This window comes from Piliocolobus tephrosceles, chromosome 21 (genome assembly GCF_002776525.5).
Source record: "Piliocolobus tephrosceles isolate RC106 chromosome 21, ASM277652v3, whole genome shotgun sequence".
Classification (NCBI taxonomy): Eukaryota; Metazoa; Chordata; class Mammalia; order Primates; family Cercopithecidae; genus Piliocolobus; species Piliocolobus tephrosceles.
In genome coordinates, this window is record NC_045454.1 from 29,841,768 (window position 1) to 29,864,268 (window position 22,501).

Sequence of the window (22,501 nt, forward strand, 5' to 3'; positions counted from 1 at the left end):
AAAAAAAAAAAAAAAAAAAAAAAAAGAAAAAAAAAGAGAAAAGAAAACAATGAAAGCATATAAATACAATCTTCAAAAAGACACAATGGAAGAAGAATAAATGAGAGACACAGACGCAAAAATCAAATAAAATGCTTAATAAAATAACAGTGTTTCTTTCAGAAAATTATTTAAACATATAGAAAATTAACTTTTAAATTGAGACATACTTTCAATAAATAGATTTATTAAAACATTTTAAAAAGCCAAGATACAATTTGCCTTTTTACAAGAGTCAGCTGAGATCTAATTTTAAGGCTGGGTGCGGTTGCTCACATCTGTAATCCCAGCACTTCGGGAGGTTGAGAAAGATGGATGACAAGGTCAAGGGTTCAAGACCAGCCTAGCCAACATGGTGAAAGCCCGTCTCTATTAAAAATACAAAAATTAGCAGGGTGTGGTGGCGGGCACCTGAAATCTTAGTTATTCGAAAGGCTAAAGCAGAAAAATCACTTGAAACCAGAAGGCGGAGGCTGCAGTAAGCGGAGATCACGCCACTGCACTTCTGCCTGGGTAAAAGAGTGAAACTCTGTTTCAAAAAAACAAAATAAATAAAATAAATCTAATGATTCAAAAAGATTGGAAGTGGCAGGATGGAAGTAGACATTCCATGCAAACGTTAATCAAATGAGAGCAGAAACAGTCAAAATAATCATACACAAGCTACATCTTAAGTCAAAAAGCATAATATTTTATAAAGTATACTTGACATCGAAACTCCAAAGAAACAAAGAAGGACATCAAAAAACAATAGATTAATTCACTGGAAATTTATGAGAAATCTGTGTGTGTGTGTGCGCGCGTGTGTGTGTCTCACATTAGGGTTCCAAATATGTAACGCAAATTGGTAGAAAGGAAGAAACACAAAGAAAGCAATATAATTAGATGAAGATATTTTAATAATACACTTTCTGTAACAAAAACTAAAACAAGAAAGAATGTTAACAAGGGAACAGACTACTTAAAGGTTGTATAAAACAATTATTCCAAACAAAGCTATGGAGAACACTCCTTAACAACATCAGAATACACACCCTTCTCAATAGCTCATGTTTTCCTTGATAGACCACATCTTAGGCCAAAAAGGAAATCCTACCAAAATTTTTATTTTTTTTTATTTATTTATTTTGAGATGGAGTTTTGCTCTTGTTGCCCAGGCTGGAGTGCAATGGCACGATCTAGGCTCACCACAACCTCTGCCTCCCAGGTTCAAGCTATTCTCCTGCCTCAGCCTCCCGAGTAGCTGGGATTATAGGCATGTGCAACCACGCCTGGCTAATTTTGTATTTTTAGTAGAGACAGGGTTTCTCCATGTTGGTCAGGCTGTCTCAAACTCCCAACCTCAGGTGATCCACCTGCTTCGGCCTCCCAAAGTGCTGTGATTACAGGTGTGAGCCATGGCACCCAGCCTTCAAAATTTTTAAAGTAAAATTTTATGAACTACTTTCTATGACCAAAATGGAATGAGTGTACAACGACAAGAGAAAAAAACTAAAAAATTTACAAATACACAGAAATTAAACAACACACTACTGAGTGTGCTCTTATGCAGAGATTGAAATAGTTAAATTGTGAAGAGGTCCATCCTGCTCAATGCAATCTACATATTTAATGCAATGTTTTCCAAATTCCTCATTGCATTTTTGAAGAAACAGAAACAGCAACCCCAAAAGTATATAGAAGCTCAAGAGATAATAAAGTACCCAGGAAACTTAAAAACAAAATGCTGGAGGCATTAAAGTTCTTAATTCAAAACACACTACAAAGCTACAGAATTAAAACAATTTGGTATGAGCATAAAGGTAAATAAGTAGACTATAAACTAGAATGCAGCATGTATATAAACTTTTACATAGATTATCATATAAGGAGTCATTTATATACTCCTAATTATAGCAGCATTTTTACTGTAAGCTAATAGATGAAAGCAATGCAAATTTCTTTCACTAAATAATTCAGTAGAAAATATAAAAATTCTGAGGCCAGGCACAGCGGCTCATGCCTGTAATCCCAGCACTTTGTGAGGCTGAGGCAAGCGGATCACCTGAGATCAGGAGATCGAGACCAGCCTGACTAACATGGAGAAATGCCATCTCTACTAAAAATACAAAATTAGCAAGGTGTGGAGGCACATGCCTGTAATCCCAGGTACTTGGAGGGCTGAGGCGGTAGAATCGCTTGAACCTAGGATGCAGAGGTTGCAGTGAGCCGAGATCGTGCCATTGCACTCACTCCAGCCTGGGCAACAAGAGTGAAACTCTGTCTAAAAAAAAAGAAAAAGCAAATTCTAGAATATAACTCAGTATTCAAAAAGCAGGAAATATTCTACGAACTATAAATATAAATCTTAATGGCATTATGCAAAATGAAATGAGCCAGCCACAAAAAGAGAGATTGTATGAGATATATGAAGGAGTTACACTCTTAGAAACAAAGAACAGAGTGGTTTTTGCAAAGTGCCATAAAACAGAAAAAATTGGGGCCAGGCATGGTGGCTCACATCTGTAATCCCAGCACTTTGGGAGGCCGAGGCGGGTGTATCACCTAAGGTCAGGGGTTTGAAACCAGCCTGGCCAACATGGCGAACCCCAGGTGTACTAAAAATGTAAAAATTAGCCAGGCATGGTGGTGGGCACCTGTAATCCCAGCTACTCAGAACACTGAGGCACTAAAATTGCTTGAACATGGGAGGTGGAGGTTGCAGTGAGCTGAGATCGCACCACTGCACTCCAGCAAGGGTGACAGAGCAAGACTCCATCTCAAAAAAAGAAAAAAAGAAAGAAAAATTGGTAGTTGTTTAATATGTATGAAGATTTAGCTTTGCAAGAGAAAAACATTTTAGTAATATGTTGCATGACAATGTCAAGGTAACTAATATGACTAAACTGAATATTTAAAATATTTTGTGGTAAATTTTGTTGTGTTTTTTGGACAAGTAAAAATAAATGATAATACCTAAACGAGATACAGAATTATGATTGTTTTAAATTATATTCAAATCCAAGTGTTTCTACCTCACAAAAATTATATAGATTCACAAATAAATAGGATGTAGAAATTACAAGAATTTTTTTTTTTTTTTTTTTTGAGACGGAGTCTGGCTCTGTCGCCCAGGCTGGAGTGCAGTGGCCGGATCTCAGCTCACTGCAAGCTCCGCCTCCCGGGTTTACGCCATTCTCCTGCCTCAGCCTCCTGAGTAGCTGAGACTACAGGCGCCCGCCACCGCGCCCGGCTAATTTTTTGTATTTTTAGTAGAGATGGGGTTTCACCGTGGTCTCGATCTCCTGACCTTGTGATCCGCCCGCCTCGGCCTCCCAAAGTGCTGGGATTACAGGCGTGAGCCACCGCGCCCGGCGAAATTACAAGAATTTTATGACTTCTCATCTACATAGGATTAGAAAAACATTCACAACAAACTCATACAACAAATATACATGTTATTAAAAAAATACAAGGATAACATTTATACAGGCAAACAAACATAGAGATAATTCTATTAGAAAAAGACATATGGCTAATTCATATATGATTTTGCTCCATAATGTCTTACATTGTATAAAGTTAAATATTGGCATGCATAATTATAATATATACTAAAAAAATCAAAACACAATTAATGGATGTGTGATGGCATACCCTAAAATATGTAACATAAAAATATAAAATTCCAAAACAAAATTAAAACATGGAATATAAAAGTTATCAGATACCATCAACTGTATCAATATATTAACTAAGAAAATCTCAGAAGAAGAATATGGAAAAAAAATAACACAGAGATTACTTGAAGATAAAAAAAGGTGAGAACTTCCCAAATTTTGATGTAATAAAAGGAAAAAAATATTTCTAACCAATAGTATTTGATTTAAAGTTATTTATCTTTAAAAGATGAAAATAAAAAAAATCCAAAATAAAAGATGAGGGTGTTCATCACCAGTAGCACAGTTCTACCAAAAAAAATGGTACATGGTGGCCAGACACCGTGGCTGCTGCCAGTAATTTTACAGTTTTAGGAGGCCAAGGCTGTCAGAACACTAGAGGCCAGGAGTTTCAGGTCAGCCTGAGTAATACAGTGAGACTCTACATATAACAATAAGAATTGTTAAAATGAGTCAATTTTGTTTAAAAATAAAACACTACTGGACAGCATCATAAAACCATATATAACATAAAGCTCTCTATTAAATGTAAATATACAAATATAGAAATTTTTACTATTATAAAGATGATGCATATAACTCTTAAAGCTATTCTGTAGAATATTTAAAACAAAATAAAAACCTGCATAAATGTTAATAAATACACAATATGAAATAATTTTTAATATTAATGACAAACTGAAAAACATAGAGGTATAATCTTTATATTCAACTGAAGTTGTCATGAGATAGAAATATATTATTTTAATTTTAAGATGTTTCATGTAAATTCCATTTTTAAAGATGATATGGTTTGGCCATATCCCAACCCAAGACACATCTTTAATTCCCACATGTTGTGGAAGGGATGTGGTGGAAGGTAATTGAATCACAGGGGCAGGTCTTTTCTGTGCTGGTCTCATGATAGTGAATAAGTTTCATGAAATCTGAAGGCTTTATAAGACAGAGTTTTCCTGCACAAGCTCGCTTTCGTCTGCCACCAGGTGAGACATGCCTTTCACCTTCCACCATGATTGTGAGGTCTCCCCAGTCAGACAAAACTGTAAGTCCAACAAACCTCTTTGTTTTCTAAATTGCCCAATCTCAGGTATGTCTTTATCAACAGCATAAAAACTGACTAATACACAAGATGATTATGAAGATAATATTTATAGAAACTATGTAAAATGAGACATAAAAAACAATTGAAGCACATCACTACACAATTAAAATGAAATTTAAGGCAATAAACCAACATATAAAAAACTACCACTGAGGAACACACAAAACAATAACAATAAAAGTAGTAACTTCATTTTTAATAAATAATTTTAAATATAAGTTAATTAAACTACTTAATAGAAACAAATGTAATCTCAGGACTTTGGGAGGTTAAGGTGGGCTGATCACTGGGTCTCAGAAATTTGAGACCAGCCTCGGCAACGTGGCAAAACTCCGTCTCAACCATAAATACAAAAAAACCAGCTGAGTGTGATGCTACACACTTGTAACCCAGCTACCTGAGAGGCTGAAACGAGAGAATCTTCTGAGTTTGAGAGGTTGAGGCTATTGTAAGCCATGATCACAACACTGCAAACCAGCCTGGCTCACAGAGTGGCATCCATCTCAAAAATAAATGAATAAACAAGTAAATAAATGAAATTATAAAAAGAAAAAATAAAATGCTTTAGTGGCTTAAGAAAAAGCAAACAATATGCCACCTACAAGGGACTCATTTTAGCATTGAGTCAAACAGGCTGAAAATTACATAGTGAAAAAAAACCTGTATTTTATGAAAATAGTAACTACAATTAGGTATTAGACATGTTTTAAGTCAAGTGCTAACGTGAGACAAACATTGATAGTATATATTGGTAATATGGGTTGATTTATCACAAATATATAACTATTATATCTATCTATCTATCTATCTATCTATCTATCTATCTATCTATCTATACGTGTATGTATATCAGGGTTCCAAAATATATAAAGCAAATATTGACAAAAGTAAAGCAAGAAATACATAGCAAAATAATAATTGTAGACATCAAGACCTCATTTTCCATAATAGAAAATTCACATTAAAGAAAAAATAAGAAAACAGAAAACCTAGACAACGTTATAGACTGTATCAATTATTTTGCATATAGATGAATATCGGAGAGTGGATAACTTATAAAGAAATAATATTTATTTGGCTCACAATTTAGCAGACTGTAGAAAAAGTGTGTGCCAGCATCTGCTTCTGGTGAGAGTGTCACCAAGCTTAGAGTCATGGTTGAAGATGAAGAGTGACTGTATATATTACATGATGAGAGACACAGCAAGTATGAGATGACGGAGCCAGGTTCTTCTAATAAACCTGCTTTCATTTGAATTAATGGAGTGTAAACATTTTGATTACTGAGAGGATGGTGCCAAGCTATTTATGAGGACTTTGCCCCCATGACCCAAACACCTCCCACCAGGTCTCACATCCAACCTTAAAAATTACATTTAATCATAAGGTTTGGAGGACATGAACATCAAAACCATATTATAGACCAATTAGGTTTAACAGATGAGTACAAAACTTTCCAGTCCAAAGCAAGAGAATACCCAATATTCTTATTTGCAGCTGGTGTATTATGTTAGGACACATATTAAGTTTTATTAAATTTAAGAATGCCAGCTTGGTAGTGTAGCTCATGCCTATAATCCCAACACTTAGAGAGACCAAGGTGGGAGGATTACTTGGAGTCAAAAGTTTGAGGCCAGCCTGGGCAACATGGTGAGACTCTGTCCCTACAAACAATCAAAGAATTACTCAGACATGGTACTTCATGTTTGTAGTACCAACTATATGAGACGCTGAGGTGGAAAGACCACTTGAACCTGGCAGGCTGAGGCTGCAGTGAGCCAAAATCATGGCAGTACACTCTGGCCTGGGTGACAGAGTAAGATGTTGCCTCCTAACAAAAACCACAACAAACACAACAACAATAACAAATAAATTTAAGAAGACCAAAATTACACACTTTGTGTTGTCTGACCAAAACTGAATTAAACTAGAAATTTAAAGTAAAACTAAAAAAAATCCAAAAATATATGAAAATAAAACACACTCTTCAACATAAGTTTGCTCAGGAATCAAAAAAACATTAATTTTTCAAAATGTCAATACAATCTACAGTGGTTGACACATTCAATACAATTTTTATGGCTGGGTGAATTGGCTCACGCCTGTAATCCTAGCACTTTGGGAGGCTGAGGCAGGTGGATTGCCTGAACTCAGGAATTCGAAACCAGCCTGGGCAACACAGTGAAACCCCGTCTCTACTAAAAATACAAAAAAATTAGCTGGGCGTGTAATTCCAGCTACACTGGAGGTTGAGACAGAAGAATTGCTTGAACCTGGCAGGCGGAGGTTGACAGAGCGAGACTCCATCTCAAAAAATAATAATAGTAACTTTTATATAAATCCAAATAGGAGTTTTTTAAGGAAATACTGTTTAAAATGTTAAAATTTTATTATGAACTATAGCCAAACACCCATAAAAAACAACAAAGAGACATTACATTTTCTGATTTTGAAACATATTAAAAGCAACAATAACAAAAACAATGTGGTACTGACATAAAGACAGATGAAAGAACAGAATAGAGAGCCCAGAAATGAACCCTTCTGTATAAGGCCAAATAATCTCCCACAAAACTGATATGAGCACACAATAGAAAAAAGATAATCTTTTCAAAAAATTATGTTGAAAGCTGAATATCTATACTGATAAAATGAAGTTCGATTATTGACCTATACCGAATGTGAAAAATCTTTTAATTAGACATAGGAAGATAACATTTTTTTTTTGGAGACAGAGTCTCGTTCTGTTGCCCAGGCTGGAGTGCAGCCCAGGCTGGAGTGCAGTGGCGTGGTCTCAGCTCACTGCAACCTCTGCCTCCTGGGTTCAAGTGATTCTCCCACCTCAACCTCCCGAGTTGCTGGGATTACACGCACACCACCACGCTCCGCTAATTTTTTTGTATTTTTAGTAGAGATGGGGTTTCACCATGTTGGCCAGGATTGTCTCGAACTCCTGTCTTATGATCAGCCCACCCCAGTCTCTCAAAGCACTGGGATTACAGGCATGAGCCACCACGCCTGACTGGATAACTTCTTAATCTCTTTAAAATATATAGAGAAAACACGACATTAGTCTTGGCGCCATTTTCTTAGATACAAAATTAAATGCATGAGCATCAAAGAAAAAAACAAAAAATTTAACTACGCTACACTTCAACATTTCTGCACATATAAATATTTAAAAGAGGGATAATGCCTCCTAGAAAATGGGTGAAAATATTTACAAATTACATGTGATAGGAGTCAATATTCAAAAACTACAAACAACTTTTAAAACTGAACAATAGCTGGGTGCCGTGGCTCACACCTGTAATCCCAGCACATTGAAAGGCAGAGGCAGGCGGATCATGAGGTCAGGTGTTCCAGATCGTCCTGACCAACATGATGAAACTCCGCCTCTACTAAAAATATAAAAATTAGCCAGGCGTGGTGGCGCGCACCTGTTATTTCAGCTACTCATGAGGCTGAGGCAGGAGAATCGCTTGAATCCGGAAGGCGGGGGTTGCAGGGAGCGGAGATCTCACCATTGCACTTCAGCCTGGGTGACAGAGCAAGACTTCGTCTCCCCCAAAAAAAAACTGAACAATAAAGTTGAATAACTTTATTTAGAAATAGACAAATTGAAATAAATTTTCATCAAAACATCTGAAAGGACACTCAAAACTAATTTGTAGAGAAATGCATAAACATCATAATGAAAAACAAAATCCCCTCACACTCATTTAAATTGCCAGTAACAATTTTTTGAAAACACCAAATCTGTTGATGATGCAATAAAAATAAAACCCTTGGCCGGGCGTGGTGCCTCAAGCCTGTAATCCCAGCACTTTGGGAGGCTGAGGTGGGAGAATTCCGAGGTCAGGAATTTGAGACCAGCCTGACCAACATGGTGAAACCCTGTCTCTACTAAAAATACAAAAGTTAGTTGGGTTGATTGTCGGTGGAAAACAAGGATACACCCATTATTTTATAATATTATAAATGTACTTCAAATAATTAACAATAAATTATTAAATCTAGTGATTCCATTCGTGTTTCTATATCTAAAATATCTAACATAGGACCTTGAAGACATATTTGATACAATGGAATATTATTCAGCCTGGAAAAAAAATCTTCTCACATTTAAAGATACACTCTGAGAATATTATGCCAACTGAAATAAACCATTAACAAAATGATGGATGTTACGATTTCACTTATATGAAATATATAAAATAGTCACACTTGTGAAAACAGAAAGTGGAAGGGTGTTTCTCAAGGGCTAAAGAGAGTACAAAATGGGTAAATGTTATTTAATGGATATTGAGTTTTAGTTTTATAAGACGTAAAATTTCAAGAAGTCTTTTGCATAACAATGTGAATATACATGACATGCCTGAAATATATATATATATACATTTTTTAAGACAGGGTCTCAATCTGTCACCCAAATTTGAGTACAATGGGACAGCTATGGCTCACTGCAGCCTCACGCTCCCAGGGTCAAGTAATCCTGACACTCAAACTCTCAAGTAGCTGGGACCACAGGTGCACACCACCATGCCTTGCTATTTCTTAGAAAAAAATATTTGTAGAGAGGGTGTCTCCATATTTTACCCAGGTTGGTCTCAATCTTTTGGGCTCGAGCAATCCTCCTGTCCCGGCCTCTCAGAGTCCTGGTTTTACAGATGTGAGCCACCACCATGCCTGGCCCTGACATGTACATTTAAATGGACTGAAGAAGCTAAATTATATGTTACGTGTTTTTAAAACAATAATTTTTTTAAAACTGGCAACAATACAGGATTACAAATCCTTTTTAAAAATTACCTTCAAATCACAAAATAATTATTCTCACACAAAGGAAATACATATTCATCATTAAACACACAGTGAAAATAGGGCTATTTCCAAGGCTACTCACTTAGACAAGACAAAACCAACATTGAAAATGAGCTAAGAGGCCAGGCAAGGTGGCTCATGCCTGTAATCCCAGCACTTTCAGAGGTCAAGGTGGGCATTTCGCCTGAGGTGAGGAGTTCGAGACCAGACTGAGCAACATGGAGAACTACAATCTCTACTAAAAAAAATACACACAAAATTGGCTGGGTGTGGTGACACATGCCTGTAATCCCAGCTACTCAGGAGACTGAGGCAGGAGAATCACTTGAACCAGGGAGGCAGAGATTATGGTGAGTTGAGATCGTGCATTACACTCCTGTCGTGGCAACAAGAGTAAAACTTCCTCTCAAAGAAAAAAAAAAAAAGAGTATATAAGGTATAACCAAAATTGGGGTTATATTTGTAGATATAAACATACACACATATATATAATTTGATTGTGATAGACATGGCTCATTTATCTTTTAATTAAACTCCGCATTAAAGTAAAGTATACAGAACATAATATTAGTAAAACCAGTAGGCACAATAAACTGATGTTAGGAAACTTACACTACACTACAAAAAACACTAATATAGAACTGCAACACAGTAACAGAAATGTTTACTCATTACATCTAGTTGGCAACATTTATGTACATTAACAAATAATTTGTCTAGATAACTGCAATGTTTGACTAACTGTGCATTCATGGAAGGCAGGCATTTAAAATTACTGGCATCGATTGTATGGCAATAAAATTTCAGAGAAAAGGCAGTACAATCATAAATAGGAGATGGTAATGAGAAACTTTTAATAGATTTAAGCATTTAAAAGAAACTAGTGTCCATTTTTATGTTTTAAACATATGCTATTTTTACACAAAATAAAACTACTGTAATCCAAGTTTAGAAGCAAAGAATAGCCTTACGTTGCTAAATTATATATATATTTAGCAGAATATGGTCAGAGCCTCATATATAAAACAAATATTTGGGGAATAAATTATGTTATTTAGATATAGGCTGACAAAAGTGGTTGAAAATTCTATAATTCCTTTTTGCCTGCCTGCATATTAATTATCTAATTTAATTCAGGAACAACATGTAAATTCTAGTATATTGCCCTAAATGTCAGAATGTAAAATTACAGATAAATTTGAAGTAGAAAATAGAACGTAAAAATTTATATGGAGAGTGACATTAATAAGATAAAAAAATAAAAGGTGACCTATTTGCTTATCCCCTGACAGCAAGAAAATGTGTCACCCATTCCTGACAAAAATGCTTTTATGAGAGAACGAGGCATCATGGTTCACACCTGTAATGGAAACTACATGGTACATTACAGCTGAAGAACTGTTTGAGGTCAAAATATTAAGATTTGCCTGGCTTATGTAGCAAGACCTCATCTAAAAGAAAAAGTGCCTTTAAGAGAGCTCTGAGATCCAGGAAAGGAGTTGTGAAACTCTGCTAAAGCCCAAGATTCAAGGTAATTCTGTTTAGGAGGCAGGCCCCCGTTTGGGCTGCAAACTACTGTTTTTGGCTACAGACAAGAAAGTGTTCCACCTAACTTGGTTCCACTGAGAATTGTAAACTTAAGTCTGTAACCATCCCAAACTCTTCACAGCCACAGTCTTGGGGGCCAGCGGTGGGGAGCAGGGCGGGGGGGCTGCCCTCCCAGAGGCCTGGAGGAAGACCTCCATTTATAGCCATGATGGCAGGCCTCAGACCTTGGCCTTTACTGTGGCCCCTGAAGCAGTTCCATGACTCCAGTTCCAGCTCCCTTAGCCACAGTTCATGGCCAGTTCTGCCTATGTAGAAATCCAAAGTGACCTGGGAAAATCCTCTCTTGTACTGGGTGAAAACCATGCTCATCCACATCCTGATATAAAAAACACCATATACAGACCTGACTGCAGAAACCTGCCCTTGGGTCTGCCCAGCAGAGCAAAGTCCTGAAGGATATTCACTCTGTCTAAAATTTAAATGAGAATTACAACTATCCAAACCCCATTTAAGAAGACAACTAAAAGTGAACCCTTGTGCAAACCCAGCAGACTTAAAACCAAGCTACAACCCCTCTTCACTACAAACCCAGAGGGTATTCTATCACCCTGCGGGTACAACAAAAACAGATTTTTAGTTTCTGAAACCAGTTTATAAAATCGTGAAGAGGTGTTTGCTCCTTCAAATTTACAGACACCAATGCAAAACTATTGTTTCTTACTGTCAGTGCTTCTATTTTAACATAGCACTGAAAGTATGTGAAAGAAGAAATAGTCAAAAGGAAAATTTAATCACTGAAATTGAAAACCAGTAAGTAAAATGTCGCTGTTTGTAATTATGTAATCTTATATGTAAAAAAAGTACATTAAAACCTGTTTAAACTAATGAGTACACTCAGTTGATTAGCAAAATATGAAATTAACATACAATTATGTTATCATTTCAAACACTTAAAATCATTCCAATAAAATAGAGGAAAAACATTCTTATTTACAATAGCAATAAAATAATCAATTTTAGAACAAATATAACCAAGGAGCTCATAAGTCTTTTAAGTGGAAGATATGTCAATAAAAAAAATTAGAGAGGACACAAATAACTTTAAAACTATTTTATTTCTATTGAAAGAATAAGGATTGTGAAACTGCCATATTATCTAAGGTGATCTCTAGATTCAATAAACTCCGTATCAAAATTCCAGTTTTTTTTTTACAGTAATGAAAAATATAATCCTAAAATGTACATGAAACTACAATAAATTTTGAATAGCCAAAGCAATCTTGAGGAAAAATAACAAAGCAAAGGACATTATACTTTATAATTTTAAACTATACATATATAGAGAGAGAGAGAAAGTCTCGCTCTGTCGCCCAGGCTAGAGTGCAGTGGCACAATCTCGGCTCACTGCAACCTCCACCTCCCGGGTTCAAGCGATTCTCCTGCCTCTGCCTCCAGAGTAGCTGGGATTACAGCCACCCACCACTGTGCCCAGCTAATTTTTTTATTTTTAGTATAGATGGGATTTCACCATGTTGGCCAGGCTGGTCTCAAATTCGTGACCTCGTGATACACCCGCCTTGGCCTCCCAAAATGCTGGGATTACAGGCGTGAGCCACCACGCCCAGCCCAAACTATATTTCAAGACTATAGTAATGAAAACAGGATGCCTGTTCCAGCCAATGGAAACCGGACACAGCCATAAAGTGAACATATCAGGTTATAAATGACCCTGTCTCCTTTGTTCAGTGTACTCTTGTGGCAAAACTGCTGGCGAGTGTACCCTTTCTGCAGGAAGTAAAATTGGTCATATTAAATAAACAAAAAAAAGAAAAAAAATAGGATGAAACGAGCAGAAAAACAAACAAACAAAAAACCCAATGAAACAGAAACCACTACTCTCATGCAAAAAGAGAATTTAAAAAATAGTTTAGGCCAAGCACGGTGGCTCCCGCCTATAATCCCAGCACTTTGGGAGGCTGAGGTGGGTGGATCACCTGAGGTCAGGAGTTTGAGACCAGCCTGGCCAACATGATGAAACTCCGTCTCTACTAGAAATACAAAAAATTAGCCAGGTGTGGTGGCGTGCACCTGCAACCCCAGCTACTCGGGAGCCTGAAGCAGGAGAATCACTTGAACCCGGGAGGCAGAGGTTGCACTGAGCCAAGATCATGCCACTGCACTCCAGCTTGGGCCACAAAAGCAAAACTCCATTAAAAAAAAAAAAAATCAACATAGAGTATCTCAAAATTATGCAGATATCTATCTGTCTACAAAAACAAGAAAAAGTCAGATTGCATGTTCTTTTATATGCTATGAACAGTACTTTGGCTGTCACTGTAAACGTTAAGGAAGATCACTGAAGGGAAAGTAGAATTCTTTGAGATTTTATAAGCATAAGCAGAAGATGCCCCTATGTGAGAGTATAATTTTTTTAAAATTTCAGACTTCCCAGAAACTTATTTCCTTTGGAACACAGCTTTCCAAATCACTTTAAAGACTCGCTTTCTTCTTGACGTTGGACCTCTCAACCATGTCATCTGTTGTATTTACTCTCACCTACCTGGGGGTTCATCCACCATCTCATGTCGCTTCATATTCCAGGGCTCTTTTTCTTTCTCCAGACAGATGATAAGGTCTGGCTTAGAGACAGCAATACCTGTTTTATTAAAAATAATTAACATGAATCTTGCTCATATTCTCCAATTACCAAGAAATGTGCAAAGTAAAAGGGATATAATAGAATATTCTAATAAATTTATACCATATACTAATTTATAACAGAAATTTTTAAATATTTAGAGAATATTTTAATTGTGTAGGTTCTTAATTTCACTGCCTGCTACTACTGAATCAAAAATTGGTAATGGTGCTTAGATTTTTAAGCTGCGAATAACAATACTTTATGCCACTAAGCTTTTGAAATTACCACTAATCTAAAGTGAAGGACACAGATCAGCACAGGAATGAGGAATGTTCAGGTCAAGATGAAACATCTTGAAGAAATTTTTTCTAAACAGACAAATCCCCAAGATTTTCTTGAAAATAGAAATATGAAAGGCCAGGCGCGGTGGCTCAAGCCTGTAATACCAGCATTTTGGGAGGCCGAGACGGGCGGATCACGAGGTCAGGAGATCGAGACCATCCTGGCTAACACGGTGAAACCCCGTCTCTACTAAAAATACAAAAACTAGCCAGGCGAGGTGGCGGGCGCCTGTAGTCTCAGCTACTCGGGAGGCTGAGGCAGAAGAATGGCGTAAACCCGGGAGGCGGAGCTTGCAGTGAGCTGAGATCCGGCCACTGCACTCCAGTCCGGGTGACAGAGCAAGACTCCGCCTCAAAAAAAAAAAAAAAAAAAAAAAAAGAAAGAAAATAGAAATATGAAAGCATAAATTACCAGAAAACACTACGAAAGAAAAATAAAAGCTTTAGCTTATATTAAAAATTTTATATTAAAGTTATCCTCACCCAGGAAAGCCAGGTTTCTGTAGTTCTCTAACATCACATTCCTATATAAATTCTTCTGTGCAATGTCCAGGCACTGCCACTCCTCCAGAGAGAATTCTATGGCCACATCCCTAAATGTCAACAGTCCCTGGAAAACACACACAAACACAAATATTTACAAAGTGGCTATGGGCAGAATTTTTCATCTGACTCAAGGTAAAATCAGAAAGTGAATAGAACTGATTCTAACTTATAAGAGGCACTAAAATTATCCAATAAAATAATTGTCAAAACACAAACATTTTCTAATGTATTCTCTAACTCTGAGAGAGTGGCATAATATCCACATCAGTGTATATATGATACTTGTCTGAATGATAAAGTGTAAAAATGTACTAACGTACATTTTTTAGTGCTGTATTTACATAATACAGAATGAGTTGTGTATATTTTTCAGATGAAAAAGACATAGCTGTTTATATTTTTCAGACAAAATAAACATGTTGAGTTAGAAGGTACCACTCAAATTTAAATGTGTACAATAAACTGGACATCTCGTTAATGCAGATTACTTTTTCAGGAGATCTGAAATAAAGTCTCAGTTACTGAATCTCTATCAAGCTCACTAGTAATGCAAATGTTTTGGCCCCAAAAGACTATTTTGTCAAACATCCAATAAGTGGAAGAGCCTGTGTTTTTTCAGTTTTTCTGGTCTGTCAACAAAGATGAGAGCTTTCATTTACCAACAAAAGATAAATGCAAAGAATACCTAAAAAAACTGGCAGCTGCCAATTAAATGTGATGGTTTATGCACATCGGCTGCATAAAGATACTTAATGATGAAGAGAAAAATAATTCCATACAGAAAAAATCTGTAAGAGAGCTTATTAAGTGAGTTATTAACATCAACTGCACCAGGACAAGTTTCTATAGTGTGCTGATGCACTCAGGACACAGCATCACTACTGAGATATTGGCCCCACGAAAGTAAATTACAGTCTGAATTTAACCATAAGAAAACATCATTTTTATGAAGGTCCAAGATACAGATATCTTCCATGTTCTACAATTTTGAATAGTGATTTTAAGTAGTCTTTCTTTAGCACCCTAATAAGCAGGTATCTCCTGATAGTTTTTTCATAACTTCCTGGGTAATAAATGCCATCCTGTTTAAATGAGCATTTTCTTAATCGTGTAATGAATGCATAGATGTTGAATACTGTAAGAAATTCTTCTTCAAAAGTTTAGCTTGCTTAAGTTTCTTTGCCCTTTTTTCCCTTGCTTTCAAGACGACTTCTTTACTCTCTGTGTTCCCCCTTCCCTGGTAAACAACCTTTCCCCCAGTTCTTATCTATGGAGTTCACATCCCACATCTGCTACACACTCTGTGAATTACTCCTCCCATCGCAACGGCTACTTCCGCTGAAACTGATCTTCCTGCCTTCCCACCGATATAATCGCATTCCTGCACTTTTTTTTATTTTATTTTATTTTATTTTATTTTGGAAACCATCATTCTTAGCATTCCTGCACTTTTCAAGTTAGCCAACTGGGTTTAGCCAATCGGATGGTGCCGTACAACTCCAGCCAATGGAGGCAGGACACAGTAAGAAGGACAAGCTGCTTTAGAGGTAACAAAACTCCCCTACTTTCCTTTGTTCCTCATGGTAACCAGACCTATGACCTACAAGGGGCACCCTCCTGCAGCTTAAGCTTTAATTTCCATGTTAGAGTTATTAATTTCGTTTTTGAAACCAAAACTGTTAGAAAAACTCAGCAAAATTACTCAAGCACAGTGTTCATATAAGGAAAGAACATTTTAAGGTGGTTACATTTTATACCTCAGTAAGAAAAGCAAAAGTATATATTCCTTTCAGGCAGTAAATGTATTATTATTTGTATTAAAAATCATGTAGTAAACAAAAAAAGGATATAGAACAAAGATATTCACTGTCAAAATTTTATCTTGCTAAGAAAAGGAACTGAAGTTTTCAGTAATACACGTAACTCACCAATTATCTACCACAGTCTTTTGGGAAATGTATTCATTGTCTACAGCGAAATTTAAGAGAGATTTTTCTCTTTTTTCCTTGGTAGCTACCATTCTAAAAGTGAGATGGAATTCTGTATTAAATCACTCAGCCATAAAAACACATGCCTGAGAAAATTTCTAAACTCACTGAGAAAGATAAAGTAACAGTTTTCAACAAATTATTAATTTTTTTGAAACTCACCTTTTATATCCTTTGTAAATATTTTCTTACCTTTCAAGCTCTATTAATAAAATGCAATATACAGTTAAAAAACTGAGGTCAGCTGAGCACAGTGGCTCATGCCTGTAATCACAGCACTTCAGGAGGCCAAGGAAGGTGAGTCACTTGAGGCCAGAAGTTTGATACCAGCCTGGCTAGCATGGTGAAACTCCATCTCTACTAAAAATAGAAAAACTAGCTGGATATGGTGGTCCACACCTGTAATCTCAGCTACTTGGGAGACTGAAGCATGAGAATCACCTGAAGTGGGGATTTGGAGGTTGCAGTGAGCAGAGATGGCACCACTTTGCTCCAGCCTGGGTGACAGAGGGAAACTCTGCCTTAAAAAAATACATAAATAAACCTTAGGTCAAAATAAGTGAACAAATCCTTTCAAGGCACGTCTTACTCCTATGTCAAGTCAGGCCATTCGATTAGTTGATTGTCCCATCCCATCCTTCTCACTTATGTGCTCAATAACCCCTCTCAGGAGACTCTCAACTATGCCCCAGTGAGTGCCTCAGGCGCATTTTACACCACAAGTTCTTACACCACCACAATGGAGTCAGTTTTTTGGTGTTTGGTGGTTTTTTGGTCTTTTGGAATGCTGATTTTTTTCTAGAAATTTTTTACTATTTTTCTTGCACTATTTTTCTGACCTCTAAAGGAATCCGGGATGCAGAAATTATTTTTCTCCTCAATGCTTGTATCTATTGGCTGACCAGCAATGTGTCTCCAAGAAATGAAAGTTGGGTTGGGTGAAGACAATATTAATGTCTCAAGGAATTAAGTTTTTTTAAAAAAACAAAAGTGCACCAGGAAATGCCTCTTAGCCTCAAGGCATCCACCTGCACACTTGAGAAGCTACACTCAAAATCTCAGGTTGTCCTATGAGAGACTATGACCCAGTAGCTGATATTCACTAGACACTCTAGCAGACATAGCCACAGTGGGTATCGCTGTTTATCCCCATGCAGTACTGAAACCCAGGTCCAAGCAGAAACTGAAGGGTGACTGAAGACATATCACCCTATAAACTTTCCAAAAAAAGAAAAATCTTGACCCAAAAACATTCTGATAAGATATATGTGACTAGGGAAAATAAAAGAAAAAATCACACAGAGATATTTTACAATAGTGTCAGATTATTCTTTGCTTTATTTTCATAGGAAATATTTACCAAAAACAAAAAAAAAAAATCTCTTTAAATGTGCCATCAAATGCTTTGTCAAAAAATAATTAATTCACCAGGCACGGTAGCTCATGTGGATAATCCCAGCTCTTTGGGAGGCTGAGGAGGGTGGATCACTTGAAGCCAGAAGTTCGAGACCAGCCTGGCCAGCATAGTGAAACCCCGTCTCTACTAAAAATACAAAAATTAGCCAGGCATGGTGCCAGGTATCTATAATTCCAGCTACTTGGGAGACTGAGATAAGAGAACCATTTGAGCCCAGGAGGCGGAGGCTGCAGTGAGCCTAGATCATGCCACTGCACTCCAGCCTGGGTAACAGAGCAAGGCTCTGTCTCAAATATTACAAAAAAAAAAAAAAAATTATTCATTAAAATAGGTATCAATATGTACACTAAAGGATTAAATAGTTGATAAAGTTATTTAGGGAGGAGAAACTGGCATTTGGCAATGTCACGAAACTGGAAATTTAGTATCTTACTGCAAGCCAGTCAGGCTGGAGGAATAGGGGATAAGGGGTAGACCTGAGGCCCTGCTTGGGATACTAGTGAAAAATTCAGGGAAAAATCAGTCCCCTGTGGAGTGTGAAAATCATTAATTGGCAAGACATTAGATTTAGGTGGCTCTATTTCCTGGATTTCTACTTCTTTTTTTTTTTTTGAGGCGGAGTCTTGCTCTGTCGCAGGGACTGGAGTGCAGTGGCCAGATCTCAGCTCACTGCAAGCTCCGCCTCCCGGGTTCACGCCATTCTCCTGCCTCAGCCTCCTGAGTAGCTGAGACTACAGGCGCCCACCACCTCGCCTGGCTAGTTTTTGTATTTTTAGTAGAGACGGGGTTTCACTGTGTTAGCCAGGATGGTCTCGATCTCCTGACATCGTGATCCGCCCGTCTCGGCCTCCCAAAGTGCTGGGATTACAGGCTTGAGCCACCGTGCCCGGCTGGATTTCTACTTCTAAAAAAAAAAAAAAAAAAATCTAAACTGAAGAGCATTTTTTGGTAAATTACTACATTGGCAGAAACAAGATCCAGGCTTAACCAACTATAAACTGCCAATTAAGCTCTGATTACACAACCAGGATATTTCCACCTTGATTGTAAAAATTAAGAAACTAGGACGGGCAGTGGTTCATGCCTGTTATCCCAAAAATTTGGAAGGCCGAGGTGGGTGGATCACCTGAGGTCAGGAGTTCGAGACCAGCCTGACCAACAAGGTGAAACCCCCATCTCTGCTAAAAAAAAAAAAAAAAAAAAAATTACCAAATGTGGTGGCGGGCCCCTGTAGTCCCAACTGCTAGTGAGGCTGAGGCAGAAAAATCTCTTGAACCCGGGGGGCTGAGGTTGCAGTGAGCCGAGATCACACAACTGCACTTCGGCCTGGGCAACAGAGAGACTCTGTCTCAAAAAAAAGAAAATGAAAACAAAACAACAACAACAAAACAACAACAAAATCTACATAACCGTACCTAGCCAATTACGGAATTTGGTTTTATCATGAAACTTTTAAAAACCTTTCCTTCCATGGATTACAAATTACAAACCACAGCAAGGTGCTTTAAAATTTTTGAATCACACTTTGATTAAATTATTTAATGTTTTTGCAGTGACGCCCATAAATTTTTAATAGGAAAAAAAATGGCCTGAAAAACCCCTCGGACCAAAGCTCTTTCCATTCATGAACCCGCACCCCGAGTCAGGATTCTGCCCTGACCTTTCTCCCGTGGTCCCTGCACAATCTGAGAGAGACGCGGGGCTACTGGTGCAGAGCCGCCCAGAGAGGGCTCCAGGCCGGGTCATAGTCACTGCGCAGGGAAGAGACAGGACGCCCGGAGCCCGGCTGTCAGCGCAGCCGCCATCTTATGGCTGAAGGGGGCTGAGGCCGAGCTGAGCAAGGAGAACTTGGGGCGCAGATTGTAAAGCTGATTGCGGGGAGGCCTGAGTCCCGCCACAGCCGCTTCCCACCGGTTCCAGACAGCCCCATTCCCTCTCTCGGGATGTCGGACCCGGCACTCTCACCATTTCTAGGCTTCCAGGGGTCAGGTCACAGGGCCACAGAGCTGCGCCCCTAAAAGCAGAAGACACAAAGCAGTGAGGACAAGACCTGGAGCTCCCGCTTCAGTCAGAGACAAAGGCCCCGCCAAATCCCGGAAGCCGCCCTGTTCGCTCCAGCTGTGTGCCTGATTGGACAGTTCCCACGACAGCGTCTCTCTTTGGATAACGTTTAAGACCCCGCCTTCTAAGGCGCCGAGTGACAGAAGATGTCCTCAGACGTTGGGCTGAAGAAGAAAGATTGACAGCCTAAGCTTCAGCCTTTTCAGGCGGAGCTTCCTCCCTGAGTTTAACCAGGCCCATCCCAGAGCACGGAAAAGTTCTGTCTCTTCTTTGCTGTCTCTTTTTTTGAATGCGTGAATAATTTTTTTTTTTTTTTTTTTTGAGACAAAGTTTCGCTCTTGTTGCCCAGGCTGGAGTGCAATGGGACGATCTCGGCTGGAGTGCAATGGGACGATCTCGGCTCACTGCAACCTTCGCCTTCAGGGATCAAGCGATTCTTCTGCCTCAGCCTCCAGAGTAGCTGGCACTACAGGTGCATACCATGACACCCGGCTAATTTTTGTTTTTCTGGTAGAGATGGGGTTTCACCACATTAACCAGGCTGGTTTCGAATTTCTGACCTCAGGAGATCCACCCGCTTTGACCTCCCAAAATGCTGGGATTACAGGCGTGAGCCGACACCCCTGGCCAACTCCTTATTATCTTTAAAGCAAAATTAGGAATGCCTTTATTCCCCAGATGTTGGAATATCTGGGCATTCCTCCGTCTGGTTCTGCTTAGTCAACATTAGTAATTCGTTTCTTTAACCATAAACATCTAGAGGCTAGGAATGCCTAATTTGCTGAGAATGCAGCCCAGCAAGTCTCAGCGTCATTTTCCTAGCTCTCTCTCAAAATGGAGTCACTCTGGTTCAAATGTTTCTGACATATTTTTCCCCTTCTTTTACAAAAGGACCCTTAGTCCTAAGTGTTGCAGAGAGATTAAGATTCGTCTTCTGTAACTTTTTCAGGCTGATTAGGGGCGATAATATTCCTGCCTAACCATCGGGCTCTCTTGCATTCAGGGTAGAGAGAAATAGACAGTGTTGGTGTGGTGAAGGTCGTTCATAACTTCGAGTTCCAAAAAGAGGTGATATCTGGAAGAGTACTAAGTGTCCAATTTAAGAAAGCATTTAGTGAGCTTGTCTTGCATTCCTACACAGAGTACAACCACAATATATTCCAGAACAGCAAAGCAAAATTAGTAAAATTATTCCAAGTAAACTAAACAGCAAGGCCTTTCAAGAAGTGGGCAGTTGTTGGAACCAAACTGATACATGGTTAACTGATAGCACGTAAATGGCAGAGATATATGAGTGCCTAAAACTTTTATGGCCTGGGTAATGTTATGTAAATAGTCTGGAGCATACACAAAACATTTGGTTTTGATCAAAGCACAGATTTCCTTTTGGGTCTCTGTTAAAATATCTACATACCCAACAGTTTGTTTGATTATGTAGAGAGGATGAAGTCTGTGCCCACTCAGTAAATAAGTTACTCTCTGCATGATTCCAACTAATACCCAAGAGTAGAATGTCAATCCATATCTTTATGTTACCCATCCCTTTCATTTCTTCTAAACAAGAGTTGGAGGTCACTGGCTCATGGGTATAAACAGGATCAGTCTCTTGTGTTCAGCTGGCCTGTAGGACTTCATAAAAAAGACAGGTTTAATTCGAGTTAAGTGGACCCATCTATTTATTCCCAGAGTTTTAACTGCAGTTGGGGTACTATAGAGAACTTGATAGGGTCCCTTCCACTTTGGGGAAAGTTGATCTGCTGGGGATCCTTCTTTGCAAGTTTTTAATAGGACCCAATTTCCTGGCTGGGTTGTAACAAGATTATATTCCTTAGTTGGGGAAGGGAGTCTTTGGTTTTCATATTCAGAGTGTGTTTTGTACTTGTCACATAATTCTGTAGCTTGAAAGTATCTGTGTCTATTAGAAGGTATGTAGCTAAAAAAGGCCTTCCGTACATTATTTCAAAAGAGCTGAGCTGCAGATTTCCCTTAGAGGCCACTGGAATCTGTAGTAAGGCTACAGATAGTAAAGACAGCCAGGTCTTTGATGTTTCTTGGCATAGCATAGCAAGAGTCCTTTTCTGAGTTTGATTAGCAATTTTTACTTTCACTGAAGACTGTGGCCTTCACACTGAGTGAAGGCAGTACTAAATTTCTAGGGCTCAAAATATGTTTTGTGTATTTGTCACTGTGAAAGATAGACCATTATCTCTGTGTAAGCTCTTCAACAGCCCAAATATAGAAATTATTTTTCTTTTCTTTTCATTCTCTCCTTCCTTCCTTTCTTTCTTTTTCCTTCCTTCCTTCTTTCTCTTTCTTTCTTTCTTTCTTTCTTTCT

The 22,501-nt window shown here is 38.1% G+C and overlaps 1 protein-coding gene and 1 long non-coding RNA gene across 2 annotated transcripts in view; one reads left to right on the top strand and one right to left on the bottom strand.

Annotated features, from left to right (window-relative positions):
• LOC111529527 (zinc finger protein 726-like) overlaps nucleotides 1-20,240 on the bottom strand; it is a 25,925-nt gene extending 5,685 nt beyond the window's left edge. The window contains 3 exon segments of the mRNA XM_031934899.1: nucleotides 13,733-13,828; nucleotides 14,638-14,764; nucleotides 20,071-20,240. Coding sequence (XP_031790759.1) covers nucleotides 13,733-13,828; nucleotides 14,638-14,764; nucleotides 20,071-20,073 — 226 coding nt within the window. The 5' untranslated portion in view covers nucleotides 20,074-20,240.
• LOC111529536 overlaps nucleotides 16,069-22,501 on the top strand; it is a 10,538-nt gene continuing 4,105 nt past the window's right edge. The window contains exon 1 of the long non-coding RNA XR_002727458.3: nucleotides 16,069-16,247. This is a non-coding gene — a long non-coding RNA (uncharacterized LOC111529536). The remainder of the gene's footprint in view (nucleotides 16,248-22,501) is intronic.